Here is a 20442-nt window from a genome sequence, read left to right on the forward strand (position 1 = left end):
GAGGCCCGGCCGAAGGGACAGAAGACTAAGGAGAGGCCCGGCCGAAGGGACAGAAGACTAAGGAGAGGCCCGGCCGAAGGGACAGAAGACTAAGGAGAGGCCCGGCCGAAGGGACAGAAGACTAAGGAGAGGCCCGGCCGAAGGGACAGAAGACTAAGGAGAGGCCCGGCCGAAGGGACAAAAGACTAAGGAGAGGCCCGGCCGAAGGGACAAAAGACTAAGGAGAGGCCCGGCCGAAGGGACAGAAGACTAAGGAGAGGCCCGGCCGAAGGGACAGAAGACTAAGGAGAGGCCCGGCCGAAGGGACAGAAGACTAAGGAGAGGCCCGGCCGAAGGGACAGAAGACTAAGGAGAGGCCCGGCTGAAGGGACAGAAGACTAAGGAGAGGCCCGGCCGAAGGGACAGAAGACTAAGGAGAGGCCCGGCCGAGGGGACAGAAGACTAAGGAGAGGCCCGGCCGAAGGGACAGAAGACTAAGGAGAGGCCTGGCCGAAGGGACAGAAGACTAAGGAGAGGTCCGGCCGAAGGGACAGAAGACTAAGGAGAGGCCCGGCCGAGGGGACAGAAGACTAAGGAGAGGCCCGGCCGAAGGGACAGAAGACTAAGGAGAGGCCTGGCCGAAGGGACAGAAGACTAAGGAGAGGCCCGGCCGAAGGGACAGAAGACTAAGGAGAGGCCCGGCCGAGGGGACAGAAGACTAAGGAGAGGCCCGGCCGAAGGGACAGAAGACTAAGGAGAGGCCCGGCCGAAGGGACAGAAGACTAAGGAGAGGTCCGGCCATGCGTCCAGTAGTGTGACAGCCTGTGCTGTAAAAACGGGAAAAAGAAAAAAAAGTACACACGTACTATTTCACTATATTTCTTCTTGCCTGAGCAGCAATGAAAACATACAACAAATGAATAAAAAACAAACATAAAACAAAAAACTATTCATCCTTTGTGTCCACTGGGAATTTTTAGTGTTCTACTATATTGTACTCGTCACGTTCATTGCTAAACTAATGAAAGGGGGGAGCACCATGTGATTGGCAAATCAGAAATGGCAGATATGGTGGTCCGCGCTAAAAAGCCAACCTTTTAGGAATGTCAGTTGCTGTACACGAAATGTATCATAAAATCTTCCTCTTTGACGAATGACTGTGGAATATCCAATACTGCTACAAAAGCTGCCCTGGGATATCACAATTCCTTCCTGAGGTCAAACATGTGGTTAGAAAAACAAAAAACACTGGGGATGGTGCAAGAGAGAAGAAGAAATATGTTGTTAATAGGTTATGATAAACCCTCAGCCAATAAAAAAATAAAATAAAACCGTATGTCATATTACCGTAGGCCCAAAGCGTGTTTTGCAGAGAGAGCACAAGCCGTCAGTCTTGCAGGGCAGCATTTATTAAAGCAGCTTCAGAGCTCGTTAATATCGGGTGTATATGGAGCGTGGAATGGCGGTGAGGATTTACAGTCCGACCCCTCCTGTGCTTACCGACGCTTTATAGTAGTAGTATTATACAGTGCAATGGTACTGCATAGGCTGGAGGCATGACGATAACATGAGGGGGCGCAAAGCGGTACGCTATCACACGGGGCAAAAACCACCGCTACTATGGGGGAAAGGTAACACCCGGGCGGTCTAACAGCTGACCAGGCATTAGTTAGCTTACAGAATTAACCTCTATATCTAGACGTAGAGTAACACCACTAATATGATATTATTAAGAGCGGGATATGAGAAGTCAACATGGCGGCAGATTACCTATATGCAGGTGATATAACGAGATAATGAAGAAGAGCTTGATGGAGAGAAAGTGCTCTGCTGACTTCCAGAAAGGGTAAGCAATGTGGAACTTCAAGGAACGTTACCCTCCGTAGCCAGAGAAGTCGCCCAACCATGGTCCTACTCCTCTCTGTGCCAAGAGTCACAGCCGGGCTTTGGTAAGGAAGATAAGGGAGAGATAAAGAGCAGCATTCTGTTGGCAGAAGAGAAATCAAAGTGTTTCCTCCTCTTCCCTTGAGAATTAGGACAAGCGGGCAAAGTTCAGCAGGACTGGCAGAGTCAAACAGTTCAGCTGCTGGTAAGGGGCATGGCTCACTCCAGCAGGGTCGACGCAACAAAAGTCAACTTCCATGCGCAAGCGATGCTGGGAGAATACAAGGACAAGACCCTTATCCCACAAAAGATTAAAAATAAAAAAAGTGCATACATTCCCATACACCAGCGTAGGCAGGGACAGCTTCTCCTGCAGGTATCTGCAGTCAGGGCTTGTGGTGCGGCTGCCCCTGCACCCTGGGTCACTGGGCTTTAGGCAATGGCTTTGTTGAAGAAGGGAATTTTTTAAGGTACTTATCAGAAGTCTTTTTCCCACCAGGCGATGACTGGGCTTGTCTTTCATCAGGGGAAGACTTGGCTTTGTTTTGAGGTAAGGCAGAATGCTTTTTAGGACTTGGGGTGACCTCAGCAGTTGGCGACAATGGCGCAGTTTCCGGTTTCTCCTGACCTACGCTCTTGGTTCCCAACGTTTTTTTAGATAATAGGCTCGTCTTCCCCAAGTCTGCTGACCGCCTGTTCTCCTTCTGCCTTAGAGCAGACTTAAAGAAACTCAGTCCCTTTTCCTCCGACTTGCTGTCCCGCTTTAGACTAGACCGTGCTGCGGTCTGAGGTGTGCGGAGGCTAGCCATGGAGGAACTTCGTACAGTCCGACTATCTGCTGGAGTATCGTTGCTCTTGGGATTTGTAACACGGGTAGTGTTGTTGAGTTTGGTGGCGCAGGCTTTGTCTGAGCCCAGGCTTACTTTAGATGCCTCCCTGCTGAGAGTCTTTTCGGGTGCTCGATGCTTACTGGAGGAGCTGGATATAGAAGAGGTTCTAGAAGAGGGAGCAGGTTTTTTCGGTGCTGGAGACGAGGTGTTTACATGTGCAGGAGTTGAGGATTTAGGCCTCGGCTGAGACACCGGGGTGGAGGGTTCCTGTGGCTTCCCGGCATCTTTCTTCTGCTGTGTGGATGAACGACGTGTAGGAGTTTTGACCTCACTCCTCTTGGTTTTGGAGACCGGTTTCCCACTGCTGCTAGGTGCAGAGGATGTGGTCTTAGTACTCTCTTTTTCTGGGGTCCGTGTTGTCTTCTCCTGCCCGGTTGACACCTTACTGGTCACTGGTCTCTTCGTCTGCACTTCCTCGCTCTGTGGCGACTCGCGGACGGGGGATGAACTCACAGAATCACTCTGATCAACAAAGGCGATGTGGTTATTGTTATCTATAGGATCCAGCGGGTTACTGCTCACCAGCTCTGCCGCAGTCTTTGCGGGGGTCTCTGCAGGCACAATTTTCTTAACCACTGGATCTTTCTGAGCACCGCACTCAGCTACCGCCAATGGTGCCCGGCATGATGCACGATGCTCACGTCGAACCCCCTCAAGGTGATCATGGAGGCTGCCGGACAGATTTCGAAGGCTTCCGAAACAGGATGTTGACACGTGGTCATCGGCCTCACCGATCTTGCCGAGGGAAGACCCGTGTATGGGCGAGTCTGAAGGGTGACGGCAAGAAGTGGCTGCACGCAGGTGGAGTTTTGCTGCTAGGGACCATGATGGCCTAAAACCATTCTCATTGGAGACCAGGGGACTGGTGACAGAAGCTCGGCCAGAGCTTTGACGTTGGACACTGCGGACAAACGGCCGGGAAGAGAAGCCACCTAAGGAAGGAGGAATAGATTACAAGTCCGTGTATGCAAAGTACAAAATCAGCAAATAAAATGCATTCAATATACAAACACTAAAGAAAACTAAGCTACAAATACAGGGGCGGTCACCAGCTCTCCAGTCTTCTGAATGATAAGCTTAACCGTCCGTCACGAAAAGGTGGAGTAGATTGGTAGCAAAAAAAAAAAAGGATCAACTCTCAGAGGTTTAAACCATTACTGGATTATGGCTGCAATAATTGGATTGTCCCACAGTTTTACTACGTCAGACTAACCATACTAAGGTACAATGGAGACCTAAGTTTAGTTAAAGGGGTTTCATGGTCTTTTTTCAAAGGGTTTGTCTCAACATGATAAATGGCTAAAATTGCAAACTGCTTGTAATAACAAGCCACTTTGCAATTTGTTCAGTTTGTTATTAAAAATCCTCTCAGTTCTCGAAAAAGAAATTCCAAAGTTTACTGCTCATTGCCTTGGTTACTGGTCACCAATGCAGTCTTTCAGAGGTGGCCGGTTGCCTAGGCAGGAAGTACAGTGCTTTCAGGCTCTTTGCTGTAGAACTTGCAAGCGCTGATTTCAAGATCGCTGGATCCGGCCCCTGTGCTCTTCCGATGGGGCAAAGCTGCGTCTGCTAGCAGTGTCGGAAACAGCACAGTTTGGACCAGAGGAGAGACCACGTCATTAGTGTAGACAGGCCTCTGTACACATTTGAAGAAAGCTGGCTGAACACTGATTTCGGCAGGACCGGGACAATCATCTGATGTGCATGTGAGCGTCCCGAGAACATCGGGCAGTCGAAATTTCAATGCCTGATCCGTTTGTGTTTAGGGGAAGTAATCTTACAGGGAGGTGACAGCACTCTGCACCTCCAGCAAGAATACCCACCACTGTGGGTCTTTCATTTTTTATTATTCTTTGTTTTTTCTTTTTTGGACACTAGGCACTTTATGAAAACCGAGACACTTTTTGATGTATGTTTGTTGGAGCAATCTGGGCCTTATTTTGTCTGTGCCTTTTCCACTTGACAAGTACACTTCCCTGATGACTTCTCTTTACTGAGAACGAAACGCGTTGTGTGGGATTTTTCATGGGGTATACATCATGAGAGCTACATTTGGGTACTGCCCTTGTTAGGGTGGGAGAAAACAGAAAGGGCACGACAGGGTAGAAAGGTTGGATAAGCTTTTCCACTGCTGATGGAACCCCTTTAAGTTTTACATCCCTACAGCTCAAATGGGTGAGATCTACACTTCTCTCTATCTTTTATGCACAATGACACTTTATACGTGATATGTCCTACTTTATAGATCATAGTTTCAGTGGGACCTCCTATGGGTCTTAATTGTTGACTATTTATGGTTATGTGATTTTACTATTGTTATTAAAAGTTATATTTTAAAGGGATCCTCCTCGATATATATATTGAAGTAATCTGTCGCCAGCAGCTTTCTCCTCTCTTTCCAGCTCGCATTGTGTGCCCTTGTGTATAGGGAAGTCAAAAGAGATCGCTGTCTGCCGACCTGATAGTTATCTCATTTGTAGGAGCAGATTTACAGACATCTGAAAGCCGCCATCACAATATCTCAAATAACAGCAACAAGTTTTATTTCTCACCATCGTCCTCGCTCCTCTCTCCCGTCAGCTCCACGGACTCCGCCAGTGATGCCAGAGATGTTCGCCTGGAAGAGGCTGCAGATGCAATACTGGGTTGTCGGCTGCCGGGTAGTCTTGAGATCCAATGATCACATAAGGAGGAGCTCGTGGATCCTACGTAGAAGAAGCACAATCCTGAATGCATAGAACTTCTACTTTCCTGCATAACAGAAGAGAAACTCTGCTGGATCGTACCTGCCACAGAACTGTTCGCAGACCAGGACGGCACAGCCGCTCTGCGCTGGTAGAAGAGGATGTAGGCCGTTGGTTTGCACACTTCGTCCTCCGCGAGGGCCTGCACATCGCTGTCGTCGAAGCAGTACCACAAGCCGTCCACAGAGTTCTTACAGTACGCTGAGACACAAACAGCTGGTTACTCCAAGAGTCCGGGACAGTTCTCACACCGGAGAATATGGGGGGGGCGTCATATATTCTCAGACTTTTCTGTGCACTCAGTGCCAATTTATATAACTATCTACACATAACTCAGTAAGTGATGGCACATGGCTAGGGTATGGCACCAATGAGGGGGGTATTCCTGCTCTAATCACGAGCACATTGGGGGTGAGAGCGGGGTAGTAATGTCACATCAACTGATATGTAGCAATGTGCCTTTTTAATGAAATCCTGAAAATTCACAAGGACGCTGCCAAACACCCACTCTATTCAAGTAAATGGGGCTGGCTTCACCTCCCTGCACGGCTCAGTGGCTAAGAGCACCGCTGTGCAGGAAAAAAAAAAGTGAAGAGGTAGCACCAAAGCAGTGTGGCACCTCCTTCATTCTCAGGATCTGTGGGTATCCCAAAGATCCTTACAGGGTTAATCTAATTTTCACACGAGTATTATCAGAGAGTGCTTGTAAATACGAGCAATTATGCCATTTTCTGCTTATTAACATTTTCCCGATTACAACACTTTTCTTTTGTTTACAGTTTATTGCCTTGGAGACCGACCACCGCTGCCAGACAGCAGCACATGCGCAGTGCTGACAATCTATCGAGCTTGTAGGATGTGTTTTGAAGCTGGCTGGGTTCGTTGTTACCTTCAATTCCCAACCAACTTCAGCGCAGCACTTACAAGCTAGACAGCAGCGGTGGTCGGTGTCCTAGGCAACAAGCTGTAAACAAAAGAAAAAAAGTGTTTGCATCTCAAGAACGACTGCAAATTATAATAAGCAGAAAATTACAAAAGTGGTTGTATTTACAAGTCCTATCCGACAATACCCATCTATCAAGAAGGAAATAATCCTTTAAGTGATGACATATCGTAGCACTAGGCCATCACTTACTATTCCTTGGCTTACCCCTTTCAGTCCCTTTTCAACACTGCATTATTTCCTTCCTATTGGGTTTCCATTACCTACTGACAAGCACAGCAGTGCAGTATGCTGCAATGGAGGTTATGACAGGCCATGGTACAACATGGCTCCTGCAAGCTCTAAAGCACCTGCGGCATCACTGCTTCCATACTATATACCTGTATAGTGTCCCCCCTGCATGGTCCCATGGTGGTTGCACACGGCATAAAGGTCATATATGAAGTCTTCAGGGTCACGACCCAGGCCGTAGGGTCGTCTCCATGGTGACCAGTGTGATGGGAGGCTCCAGGAACTCTGACTGCGCTTGACTACGTGGGGCGTCATATCCAACCCTACTAATGGGAAGCGGACCATGTTCTGCAACTTCAGCCTCCGATCTCCATCCTGTGCGGGGAGAAGATGGTTACAGACACCAGCGACCACATCCCCCCCCCCCCCTAAGTAAGTCACACATTTATGGGGTATCCTTCCACCAAGACCACAGACACAAGCTATAATCTGTAAAGGAACCTGCAAGCAAGTCTTCAATTCTCCTGCAGCGCCACCATAGGGGAAAAAAATTCAGTATGAAGTCAACTGCTGTGGGTCCTCCAATTTTCGCCACAGCAGATAACGGGTGGAGGTCCCAAATCTGGAACCCGTTACCCTCAATCAATTCAGAAAAATATGGGTTTTCTGAGCTAGAGGAGCCCTTTACGTGAGCATGAACTAGCCGGTTAGTATTTGTACATCAGATTTTCGGTCAGTAGTTGCACCAGCGGAGGATCGGGAGGTTAGTAAAGCTTTTCCAGAGGAACCACATAGGAGGCAAATGGTCTTATGGTGAGCATTAGATAAGCAGAGCGGACGCCATCTTACCTGCCGGAATCGCTTCAGATGTAGTATGAGCACATCGGGCAGGGTCCACAGGCTGAGTTTTATGCTGCCCTGTTGAAGCTGTTTACAGTGAGGACAGCGCCAGGCATTGCCGGGAGCCAGCTGCAAATAGGCGGCACAAGCGGGTCAGGCAGATGTATTTACAGGCACAAAATACACAGCACGGGTGGCAAAAACTGTACAAATGCGCAATGCCACTTTTCAAATACCACCAGAGAACACAAACTTCTAGCAATCAGGCTCTAATGGTGCCATAAGGACCACTAACCTGCTCCTCTTTGGTATACAGCTGAAAACACTGGGACAGGCTGCAGCACTGCGGCTGATAATGGAGCTCCCGCTGCAGGCGAACGCTCTCCGAATCGGGGACGTATTCCTCTTCTGTGTTCCCAAAAAGGCTGCAAGATCAAGCAGAGAGCGGCGGCTGAGACCATCGTGTAATCGCCAATCAATCATCCTTAAATCCACAATCTCCAAAACAATCAGAAAAAGGAGAATGGAACTGGAGTCTACGGCTCACAGCCTTCATATGTTCAGTGGTGCTATAATCGTGTGATCGGACCAAAGCCGATCACGCTTTTCTGTTGATGACTTCTGTGAAGATTTCAGGTGTGTGTGTGTATATGTATGCATGTATGTATGTATGTATGTATACACACACATACATATACATACACACAGGGTTGTCCAAAAGTAGGTGGACAGAAAATAATAACCTTTATTTTGATTTATATATAAAATTATATTTACTAGCACAAGCATAACATTGACAATTAAATTTTATTCTGAACAATAATACAAAAGCCCTTAAATTTTATCAACGCAGGGGCTCAAACTGTTTTCCATTACAATTTGCACAGCTTTGAAGTCGCCTCTTACGCTTCAACAAACTTTTTTGCACAAGTCTCTTTGGGTATTAATTTCTTGAAATGCATCTCTTATGTAATTTTTCAAATCACTGACACTTTTTGGTTTACGACTATAAACTTTGTCCTTGAGTACTCCCCAAAAGAGAAAATCCATTGGGGTCAAGTCTGGTGACCGTGCCGGCCAATCAAGTGGGCCTCTTTGGCCATTTATTAGGAAATGTTTCATCAAGATACTCGCGGACCACTCTTGAATAATGTGGAGGGGCCCCATCTTGCTGGAAATAAAGGTCATTTGAATTAGGCTGTTGCTGTAACTGGTGAACAACTTGATTCACTAGAATTTCGAGATATTTATCTCCTGTGACTGTTCCATCAAAAAATATTGGTCCTAAAACACCAAAACTTGAAATACCACCCCGAACATTGACACCAGGCTCATTCAGTTGTTGCTCTAATGTTAAATGCATGTTCTGATTATACCAGTAAATACAATTATGTCTGTTAATATGACCGGATAATTTTAAACAAGATTCATCACTCCACATAATGTTATCTAAAATTACTGGATTTTGCTTGATAAATCTCCCCCTTCATAATCTTATTACACTTTCAGTCCACCTACTTTTGGACCACCCTGTATATATATATAAGTTTCTTCAGCATGTTAGGTGGTTAGGATGGGAAGTTAATCAGCCATCATGGGTCTGGTTCTTTGTGAATGACTTTAGTGCGGGAGGGATGTCATTCACCATATCTCCACCTCAAGGGTGTGGCTGGGGAAGTTAAATGCTCAGTCACTTTTTTTTTTTCTCTGGCGTGATGTGGAGAAGGAAGTCTCCAGACTGAGAGGAAGCCACAGAGCTCCACAGAAGGTCTTTGCTGAAATGTTTTGTGTTACTGAGAGCGGGCGAAACCCGCTCATCTATGAACTGTGTTATACTTTACTTTTTTGTTTCCCGTTATCCTGGAGAGGCCGTGTTTATTTTGCGGAACCCTAACGTGGTTTATGCCGTATATTAATAAACCTGCAGGAAGTTAACTCAAGAAGTGTTTCCTGTGTCTGCCTCTGTGAGAGCCGAGCCAGTCGAGAATTCAGGTTTTATTTCTGCATATCAAAAGTGCGAAAACTGTTCGCAAACCCGACAGCAGAAGTGTTAAATCATACGGCGACTCAGTGCTTACGAGTGTGACCCTACAGGATATTCATCTGCACGGCACAAACTGCTATTCGGGGAAAAATACACAGTGCGAAGGAATTGCTGCGGTCTAAGCTTTCCCGCCACAGTCACACGTGACGTCTTAAAAAGCAAATGCCTGCAGATTGTCATTGCTGGGCCTGTGAGCACTAGAATTGGTTCTTAGTGAAGGGGATTAGAGCAGCTGATGAGATGCGATTTCCCGCAAGCATGTCATTACTCCGGGTAATGCTGTAAATGAGGAGGGATAAATAGGAAGCGGTGGGCTGATTCGTGCTGCGAGCTGTCAGGCCGCACTCGCGTGGAGTCTAAATGTTTTCTCCTGACTTCTCCCTGTGTGCCGCCAAATCATTCTGCCGCTTGCAGCAAAGTGTGACGGGAACGTGACACATCGTTCATGTGAATGCTCTGCACTCGCAGCATGGAGCGAGAGTGCGTGCATTTAGAGAGAGCTAACAAATATACTGAAGAACCAGCTGTTTAACAACCAATCAGTATTTATGGCGGCGACTCAGATTCGCAGATAATGCAGTAAAGAAAGCTTCCGGCTGGAAAACTAAGCACCCTGACCGCCACACTCTCCTTAAACAGTAGTTGTGCTTGCCGGGTACCGACAACCCCCACTTTGACGCTGGATTATTGCTTTTCTTATACTTTGGAGCTGAATTCACAATTCTTGAAGCTTCAGAGCTGAACTCAGCCAGCATTCCTTGTTTGATCACTTAAAAAGGGTTGTATGGCGCAGCTCATTTACACATTGGGAGGAGAGCGGCGCAGCTCTAGGCTATAATACAGGCTGTATGATAAGCAGTGCAATAAAGATATTTGCATAAGCTGTAAAATGTCGTCGTTTAAATGTATTGTAATAATGTGGTTTTTTTCCAGCACAGCAACTGTAAGCTCAAAATGCAAGAATGTAAAATAAGGACCAATACTACAGAAAGTAGAACGACGAACGAGGATAAGGCTGCAAATTAAAAGGTTGCACAATTTTCCAGAAGACTCGAAAAATCATAATAAAGCTGCTCCGTAAAAGTATCCACTTAATGACAGAGCAATTTTTCGCTTTTGTTCTTTGGTTCTGATTATTCTTCCATCGGCATAGACGTATTAGAATTTGTTCATTGTGGGACAAGTTGTAGCACTGAATAAAACAATTCATTTACACCATATAATGTAGGGAAAAGAGGGGGTAAAAAAAACCTCCAAGTGTGATGAAATGGTGGGAAAAAAAAAAAAAATACAATTCCGCCATTGCTTTAGGAGTTTAATTTTTACAGTGTTCATTATGCCGAATAAATTACCTAACAGCTTTATTCTCCAGGTCAGTACGATTACGGCGATACCAAACTTACATATTTCTTTTTCTATTTTCTTTCAGTGGTAGAAAAAAATTCACTACTTCATAAAATAAAATAGGTTTGTGTCATCATTTTCTGAGATAAGTAAATTTATTTATTTTTTTTCACTCTTCTGTCTATGGAGTTTTGTAGTTTTTGCGTGGCCATTTTTTTTTTTAAACCATTTTAGGGTACAGATGACATATTGATCACTTTTCATTGCATTTTTGGGTACCGCCAACAGAAAAATGGCAATTCTGGCTTTTCAATTTACATCCTTTCATTTTTGTGTGGTGGATTAATTTTGTATATGCAGAGATTAAAATTTTAGGGATGCTGCAATATCGATTTGCAGATTCAAATCTCTTTTAAAAAATGTTTTTTATATAATCACAAAAATGTAAATGAAAACATGGAGTAAAAAAAAAGTTACAAAAATAAAAAAACAATATAATAAAAAAATATAATATATATATATATATTTTACACACACAGTACAGACTGTATATATGTTTATGTGTGTTATATAAAATATATATATATATTTTATACACAGTACAGACCAAAAGTTTGGACACACCTCATTTAAAGATTTTTCTGTATTTTCATGACTATGAAAATTGTACATTCACACTGAAGGCATCAAAACTATGAATTAACACATGTGGAATTATATACTTAACAAAAAAGTGTGAAACAACTGAAAATATGTCTTATATTCTAGGTTCTTCAAAGTAGCCACCTTTTGCTTTGATGACTGCTTTGCACACTCTTGGCATTCTCTTGATGAGCTTCAAGAGGTAGTCACCGGAAATGGTTTTCACTTCACAGGTGTGCCCTGTCAGGTTTAATAAGTGGGATTTCTTGCCTTATAAATGAGGTTGGGACCATCAGTTGTGTTGTGCAGAAGTCAGGTGGATACACAGCTGATAGTCCTACTGAATAGACTGTTAGACTTGTATTATGGTAAGAAAAAAGCAGCTAAGTAAAGAAAAACGAGTGGCCATCATTACTTTAAGAAATGAAGGTCAGTCAGTCCGAAAAATTGGGCAAACTTTGAAAGTGTCCCCAAGTGCAGTTGCAAAAACCATCAAGCGCAACAAAGAAACTGGCTCACATGAGGACCGCCCCAGGAAAGGAAGACCAAGAGTCACCTCTGCTTCTGAGGATAAGTTTATCCGAGTCACCAGCCTCAGAAATCGCAGGTTAACAGCAGCTCAGATTAGAGACCAGGTCAATGCCACACAGAGTTCTAGCAGCAGACACATCTCTACAACAACTGTTAAGAGGAGACTTTGTGTAGCAGGCCTTCATGGTAAAATAGCTGCTAGGAAACCACTGCTAAGGACAGGCAACAAGCAGAAGAGACTTGTTTGGGCTAAAGAACACAAGGAATGGACATTAGACCAGTGGAAATCTGTGCTTTGGTCTGATGAGTCCAAATTTGAGATTTTTGGCTCCAACCACAGTGTCTTTGTGCGACGCAGAAAAGGTGAACAGATGGACTCTACATGCCTGGTTCCCACCGTGAAGCATGGAGGAGGAGGTGTGATGGTGTGGGGGTGCTTTGCTGGTGACACTGTTGGGGATTTATTCAAAACTGAAGGCATACTGAACCAGCACGGCTACCACAGTATCTTGCAGCTGCATGCTATTCCATCCGGTTTGCGTTTAGTTGGACCATCATTTATTTTTCAACAGGACAATGACCCCAAACACACCTCCAGGCTGTGTAAGGGCTATTTGACCAAGGAGGAGAGTGATGGGGTGCTACGCCAGATGACCTGGCCTCCACAGTCACCAGACCGGAACCCAATCGAGATGGTTTGGGGTGAGCTGGACCGCAGAGTGAAGGCAAAAGGGCCAACAAGTGCTAAGCATCTCTGGGAACTCCTTCAAGATTGTTGGAAGACCATTTCCAGTGACTACCTCTTGAAGCTCATCAAGAGAATGCCAAGAGTGTGCAAAGCAGTCATCAAAGCAAAAGGTGGCTACTTTGAAGAACCTAGAATATAAGACATATTTTCAGTTGTTTCACACTTTTTTGTTAAGTATATAATTCCACATGTGTTAATTCATAGTTTTGATGCCTTCAGTGTGAATGTACAATTTTCAAAGTCATGAAAATACAGAAAAATCTTTAAATGAGAAGGTGTGTCCAAACTTTTGGCCTGTACTGTAATTTATATATATATAAAACACACATATACACATAAACTCACACTGCTCAAAAAATAAAGGGAACACTCAAATAACACATCCTAGATCTGAATTAATGAAATATTCTCATTGAATACTTTGTTCTGTACAAAGTTGAATGTGCTGACAACAAAATCACACAAAAATCATCAATGGAAATCAAATTTATTAACCAATGGGGGCCTGGATTTGGAGTCACCCCCAAAATTAAAGTGGAAAAACACACTACAGGCTGATCCAACTCTGATGTAATGTCGTTAAAACAAGTCAAAATGAGTCTCAGTATTGTGTGGCCTCCACGTGCCTGTATGACCTCCCTACAACGCCTGGGCATGCTCCTGATGAGGTTGTGGATGGTCTCCTGTGGGATCTCCTCCCAGACCTGGACTAAAGCATCAGCCAACTCCTGGACAGTCTGTGGTGCAACGTGACGTTGGTGGATGGAGTGAGACATGATGTCCCAGATGTGCTCAATCGGATTCAGGTCTGGGGAACGGGCCGGCCAGTCCATAGCTTCAATGCCTTCATCTTGCAGGAACTGCTGACACACTACAGCCACATGAGGTCTGGCATTATCCTGCATTAGGAGGAACCCAGGGCAAACCACACCAGCATATGGTCTCACAAGGGGTCTGAGGATCTCATCTCGGTACCTAATGGCAGTCAGGCTACCTGTGACGAGCACATGGAGGGCTGTGCGGACCTCCAAAGAAATGCTACCCCACACCATTACTGACCCACTGCCAAACCGGTCATGCTGAAGGATGTTGCAGGCAGCAGATCGCTCTCCACGTCTCCAGACTCTGTCACGTCTGTCACATGTGCTCAGTGTGAACCTGCTTTCATCTGTGAAGAGCACAGGGCGCCAGTGGCGACTTTGCCAATACTGGTGTTCTGTGGCAAATGCCAAGCGTCCTGCACGGTGCTAGGCTGTGAGCACAACCCCCATCTGTGAACGTCGGGCCCTCATACCACCCTCATGGAGTCGGTTTCTAACCGTTTGTGCAGACACATGCACATTTGTGGCCTGCTGGAGGTCATTAGAGTGTTCCCTTTTAATTTTTTGAGCAGTGTATATACACACACACATATTATATACATATACACATATACATAATACACACACACACACACACACACACACATTATTTCTTAACTTATATTATAAGTCTTTATTTTTTTTATTTCAATTTTTGTGATTTAAAAAAATAATATTTAAGGGATTTGAACCTGCGATCAGTTATATATTTTTTCTATAATAAAGCACTATATAGAAAAAATGACAACCTCCTTTAAAGCCAAGCCTGCGATTGCTCCACTTAAGTGCCGTTGTTGGAGATTGACAGTGGCAATTAAGTGGTTAATCAGAAGTGATCGGGAGCTGGTATAACACACATCTGTCACCTGCCGTGTATGGGGCACCTGAATCCTCTCTATACAGCTTATGCTGGGAAGGGGTTAATTGGGCACAGCTCTAGTGACTGATGACGGAGCGCCTTGGTTTTGACGCGCAGATCGGCGCTGAGTGCTGTCTGTGCTCAAAACATGTCTCATTCCAGACAGCAGCAGCTGAGCGCCTCGTGGTGCCTCATAGGGAAGAGCGGAAAGTCGATCCTGCCTCGACAGTGTTCAGACAAGCTTGTCACGGAGGCAATTACAGAGCGGTGCTGAACATCACAGGTTGGTAGACATCCTTCAGACGCAGCGTGATAAAACCAGACAGGTGTAACCCGCAACAGCTGAGCTATCAAACACGACGAGGCGACGTAAGGATCCTGGGTGCAAACGGTTAATCACGATTCCACTCAATTTTCATCTGTTCCATTAGGTTTTGAGCTTTGTGAAGTTGCAGCCATGCAAAAAGATCTGCGCTCTCCTGTTTTCTGTTATCAGCCGCTTAGAAAGACAAATACACTGTTCCAAATTATTATGCAAATAATATTTTCTCAGATTTTCCCAAATTACCTATATGAATTGCAGTCATTTTAATTTTCCAGTCCGTGACTGTCCAGCTGTCCATGCATGAAAATGATCTTGCTGCGGAATGCACGTTCTTCTTCTTGAACCATGGAAGGAAGTGCTGTTTGAGAAACTCAACATACATTATGGCGTTCATCTTTACCCCTTCAGGGATCCTAAAAGGGCCGACAATCTCTCTCCCCATGATTCCAGCCCAAAACATTACTCCACCTCCTCCTTGTTAGCGCCGTAGCCGTGTTTGCATGGGGTGTCCATCAACCAGCCATCCTCCACTCCATCCATCTGGACCATCGAGATCATTTCATGCATGATAATGCCCCGTCTCATGCTGCACATAACACATCTGCATCTCTGGCTGATATGGGCATAAAAGGGGACAAACTTATGGTGTGACCCCCATGCTTCCCTGACCTCTACCCCATTCAGAACCTCTGGAGCATCATCAAAAGGAGTGTCTATGATGGCGGGAGGCAGTTCACATCTAAGCAACAGCTCTGGGAGGGTATTCTGTCCTCATGCAAAACAATTGCAGCAGAAACCATCCAAAACCTGACAAATTCAATGGACGAGAGAGTTCAGAAGCTCCTTTCAAATAAAGGGTCCTATGTGAAAATGTAACATCACCTAGAATAAAGTTTTGAGTTGAAAACTGTTTAATTTCAGTGTGTAATAACCTGCTACTGCTTATAATTTCAAAAATGACCATTTTTTTGTTCTTTATTAAAATGAAAAGGTTGAAAACTCTGCTGTGCATAATAATTTGGGACATGCATTTTGAGTGCAGTTTGAGTGTTTTATTTATTAAAAAATATACTGTTATCATAGGCAGTTTGTACAAAAACCTTTCAATTGTACTCTAATAGTTATTTGACTGGAAAATTACAATGACTGCAATTCATATAGGTAATTTGGGAAAATCTGAGAAAATATTATTTGTATAATAATTTGGAACACAGTGTAATGTGTTCTAATGGGATAATGCCTGACGGAGATCATAGATCATTCTTTTTCTATTTTTTTTCTCCTTTAGTCAAGCATGCTGGCAGCTGTAGTTAAGCAACAGCTGGACAGTCACGGAGCTGCACCAGTGCATTTACCACCATTCTTTACAGGGAGCAAACTGGACTATATGGGATGTGGAAAGGGAGGTTCTACTATCATGCTGGACGTGATTACTTATATCGTGCCCAGAAAAAGGTTCATTTATGGTCAAAACCATAAAAAAAAAAAAAAAAAAAAAAAAAAAAGGAGTAAGGCTGTGTGCCCACGTAGCGTTTTTCAAGCGTTTTTGATGCGGAATTTCCGCAGCGGAAACGCTTGTAAAACGCTTGGTAACCCGCACCCCATGGTCCCCAATGGGATTCCGCAAGTTCTATGCACATGCTGCGGATTTTTCCGCAGCGTTTATGCTGCGTTCAAAAATCCGCAGCATGTCATTTAATTTTGCGTTTCCGCATGCAGAATTGCCTTTGTCCAATGCATAAAAAACGCAAGGCAATTCCGCATGTGGAAAACGCGTGATAAACGCGCGAAAAATGCACGATAAACGCGTGCGGAATTCCGCATGCGTTTTTCCGGGAGAGGACTTGCAGAAATGAAGCAGAAATTTTCTGCTTCATAAATGCAACGTGGGCACATAGCCTAAATGGGGGAAAGAACAGGAGATGCTATAAACAGCGGAAAGAAAATATTTAGGTCCCAATTCATCAAGATGATTGAGTGGGTGGGGTGCGAGGCGCCTGGTTCCTTAAGAAGCAATCACCTCTTAATGAATCATGCGATACACAAAGTGGCGTGCTCCTCGCAACACTTACTCCAGTCATCAGGGACTGGAGTAAGACTTCTGGCATAAAGTTGCTGTTCCTCATGAATTTGACAAGTGGGGGTCCCACTCCTGTGCCGCCCACTGAAACGACTAAAGTCACAACATTTTTGCTCTGCCTCGCGTAAATATTTTGTGATTTCAAATCTTTTTACACCAAAAATGTTGTTGCAAAAGCTTTGGTGAAACGGGATCCATAACTTATTATATATGCTAATATTCATATTGTCATAATCCTACGATATCAAGAAGCTAAAATATTTACAAAAAAGTAGGAGACCGTGCAAACGTACTGTCAATCATGGCGGGGCCAAGCGAGCCAGATATAAACCTTTGTTAGCGGATCTCCACTTTGGATCATATTTAAAGAAAAGCGGTCACCACATCTGACCTATTAACCCCTTTACCCCCGAGGGTGGTTTGCGCGTTAATGACCAGGCCAATTTTTACAATTCTGACCACTGTCACTTTATGAGGTAATTACTCTGAAAAGCTTTTACGTATTCCCCTGTTTCTGAGATTGTTTTTTTCGTGACATATTGTACTTCATGATTGTGGTAACATTTCTTCGATATCTCTTGCGTTTATTTGTGAAAAAAATGGAAATTTGGCGAAAATTTTGAATATTTTGCAATTTTCAAAATTGGAATTTTTATGCCCTTAAATCAGAGCGATATGTCACACAAAAGAGTTAATAAATAACATTTCCCACATGTCTACTTTACATCAGCACAATTTTGGAACCAAAACTTTTTTTTTTTATTGGGGAGCTATAAGGGTTAAAAGTTGACCAGCGATTTCTCATTTTTCCAACAAAATTTACAAAACCATTTTTTTAGGGACCACATCACATTTGAAGTGACTTTGAGGGGTCTTTATGACAGAAAATAGCCAAAAGTGACACCATTCTAAAAACTGCACCCCTCAAGGTGCTCAAAACCACATTCAAGAACTTTATTAACCCTTCAGGTGCTTCACAGGAATTTTTGGAATGTAGAAGAAAAAAATGAACATTTAACTTTTTTGACAAAAATGTTACTTTAGACCCAATTTTTTTTATTTTCGCAGGGGTAACAGGAAAAAATGGACCCCAAAATTTGTTGTGCAATTTCCCCTGGGCACGTAGATACCCAATATTTGGGGAAAAACCACTGTTTGGGCGCACGGAAGGGTTCGGAAAGGAAAGAGCGCCATTTGACTTTTTGATTGTAAAATTTGCTTGAATAATTAGCGGACGCCATGTTGCATTTGGGGAGCCCCGGATGTGCCTAAACAGTGGAAACCCCCCACAAGTGACACCATTTTGGAAACTAGACCCCTCAGGGAACTTCTCTAAATGTGTGGTGAGCACCTTGAACCCCCAGGTGCTTCACAGAAGTTTATAACATTGAGCCGTAAAAATAAAATTTTCACATTTTTCCCACAAAAATGTTTTTTTCAGCCCCCACTTTTGCATTTTCATAAGGGTAACAGGAGAAATTGCACCATGCAATTTGTTGTGCAATTTCTCCTGAGTAAGCAGATACCCCATATGTGGGGGAAAACCACTGTTTGGGCGCACGGCAGGGTTCGAAAGGGAAGGAGCGCCATTTGACTTTTTGATTGTAAAATTTGCTTGAATAATTAGCAGATGTGCCCCTGATGTGCCTAAACAGTGGAAGCCCCCTACAAGTGACACCATTTTGGAAACTAGACTTATCTAGATGTATGTTGAGCACCTTGAACCCCCAAGTCCTTTACAGAAGTTTATAACATGGAGCCGTGAAAATAAAAAAAAATCAAACTTTTCCACAAAAATGATTTTTTAGCCCCAATTTTTTTTTATTTTCACAAGGGTAAGAGGAGAAAATAGACCCCAAAAAATTTTGTGCAATTTCTCCTGAGTACGCCAATACCCCATATGTGGGGAAAATACAGTGTTTGGGCGCATAGCAGAGTTCAGAAGGGAAGGAGCACTGTGTGACTTTTTGAACGCAAAATCGGCTGGAATCTAGAGCGGATGCCATGTCGCGTTTGGAGAGCCCCTGATGTGCCTAAATAGTGGAAACCCCCCCACAAGTGAACCCATTTTGGAAACTGCACCCCTCAAGGATTTTATCAAGGGGTATAGTGAACAGAGGTACGACACAGAATTTGATAACATTAGGTCATCATATTGAATAAGTTCTCATTAGTCTTGAGTGCAAGTGCTCGCTACTTGAGTTTGCATCGGGTACTCAGGTATGCACCATGTATCGCGGGTGCTCGAGTGACATGCTCGAGTCCCCGCTCGCATGTTTCATGGTTATTAGACACCCAAAAAAAAACATGCGGGGATCGCTCGTGCATGGCAGGCAATCCCCGCAAGGTTTTTTTGGCCACGAAGCATATGGGGCGGAGACTCGAGCATGTCACTCGAGCACCCGCGATACTAGTGCATACCTGAGCACCCGATGCAAACTCAAATAACGATCACTTGCGCTCAACACTAGTTGCCATATAGTCATCTTTTTTTTTATTATTATTTTTTTACTTTTGAAAAAAAAAAAAAACAACCCTAACCCTAGCACAACCCTAACCCCAACCTCAGCATTTATTTTTTACGCTGTTCCTAGTGCAGTATAAGTGATTAGACGACTTTATTCTTCGGGTCGGTGCGATTACAGAGATACCAGAATCATATCTGGTTTTTATGACTGACAGCTGTCACACACTAAAAGACGCATTTTTTTGTAAAATCTAGTTTTTGCATCGCCATATTTTGAGAGCTATAAGTTTTCCATATTTTGGCCTACAGAGTCATGTGATGGCTTGTTTTTTGCGGGATGAGTTGACGTTGTTATTGGTGCCATTTTCAGGCACGTGACATTTTTTGATCGCTTTCTATTCCGATTTTTGGGAGGCAGAATAAACAAAAACCAACAATTCAGGAATTGTCTTTTTTTACATTTTTTATTCTGCTCCGCGTGTGATAAAATTGATAAGGCAGCTTTATTCTTCGGGTCAGTACGTTTACAGCGGTACTGCATTTATATTGCTTTTCTATGTTTTGGCGCTTTTACACAATAATAGCCATTTTATAGAAAAAATTATTTTTTTGCATCGCTTTATTCTGAGCTATAACTTTTTGATTTTTCGGATGATAGAGCTGTATGGCGGCTTGTTTTTTTGTGGGACGAGATGACGTTTTCAGCGGTACCATTTTTATTTACTTTCGTCTTTTTGATCGCGTGTTATTCCATTTTTTGTTTGGCGGTATGATGAGAAAGCATTGTTTTTTGCTTCGTTTTTTTTTTTTTTTTACCGTGTTCACTGAAGGGGTTAACTAGTGGGACAATTTTATAGGTCAGGTCGTTCCGGACGCGGCGATACCAAATATGTGTACTTCTATTGTTTGTTTGATTTTTTGCATAATAATATTTATTGATGGGTACATTATATTTTTATTTTGGTGGATTACTATTTTTTTTTTTTATATATATTTTTACAATTTTTTTTTTCTCCACTTTCTGACAGTTT

At 43.8% G+C, this 20442-nt stretch overlaps 1 protein-coding gene across 1 annotated transcript in view; it reads right to left on the reverse strand.

The window, feature by feature from the left end:
- Positions 1 to 600: 600 nt before the first annotated feature.
- USP31 (ubiquitin specific peptidase 31) overlaps positions 601 to 20442 on the reverse strand; it is a 61604-nt gene continuing 41762 nt past the window's right edge. Inside the window, exons 11-16 of the mRNA XM_073648156.1 lie at positions 7807 to 7936; positions 7521 to 7640; positions 6821 to 7046; positions 5540 to 5698; positions 5306 to 5458; positions 601 to 3685 (exon numbers count right to left, since the gene is read on the reverse strand). Of these exons, the coding sequence (XP_073504257.1) occupies positions 2286 to 3685; positions 5306 to 5458; positions 5540 to 5698; positions 6821 to 7046; positions 7521 to 7640; positions 7807 to 7936 (2188 nt within the window). The 3' untranslated portion in view covers positions 601 to 2285. The remainder of the gene's footprint in view (positions 3686 to 5305; positions 5459 to 5539; positions 5699 to 6820; positions 7047 to 7520; positions 7641 to 7806; positions 7937 to 20442) is intronic.

The sequence above is a fragment of the Phyllobates terribilis genome, unplaced genomic scaffold (assembly GCF_046119375.1).
Source record: "Phyllobates terribilis strain yellow unplaced genomic scaffold, ASM4611937v1 Scaffold_9__5_contigs__length_417890890, whole genome shotgun sequence".
Taxonomy (NCBI): domain Eukaryota; kingdom Metazoa; phylum Chordata; class Amphibia; order Anura; family Dendrobatidae; genus Phyllobates; species Phyllobates terribilis.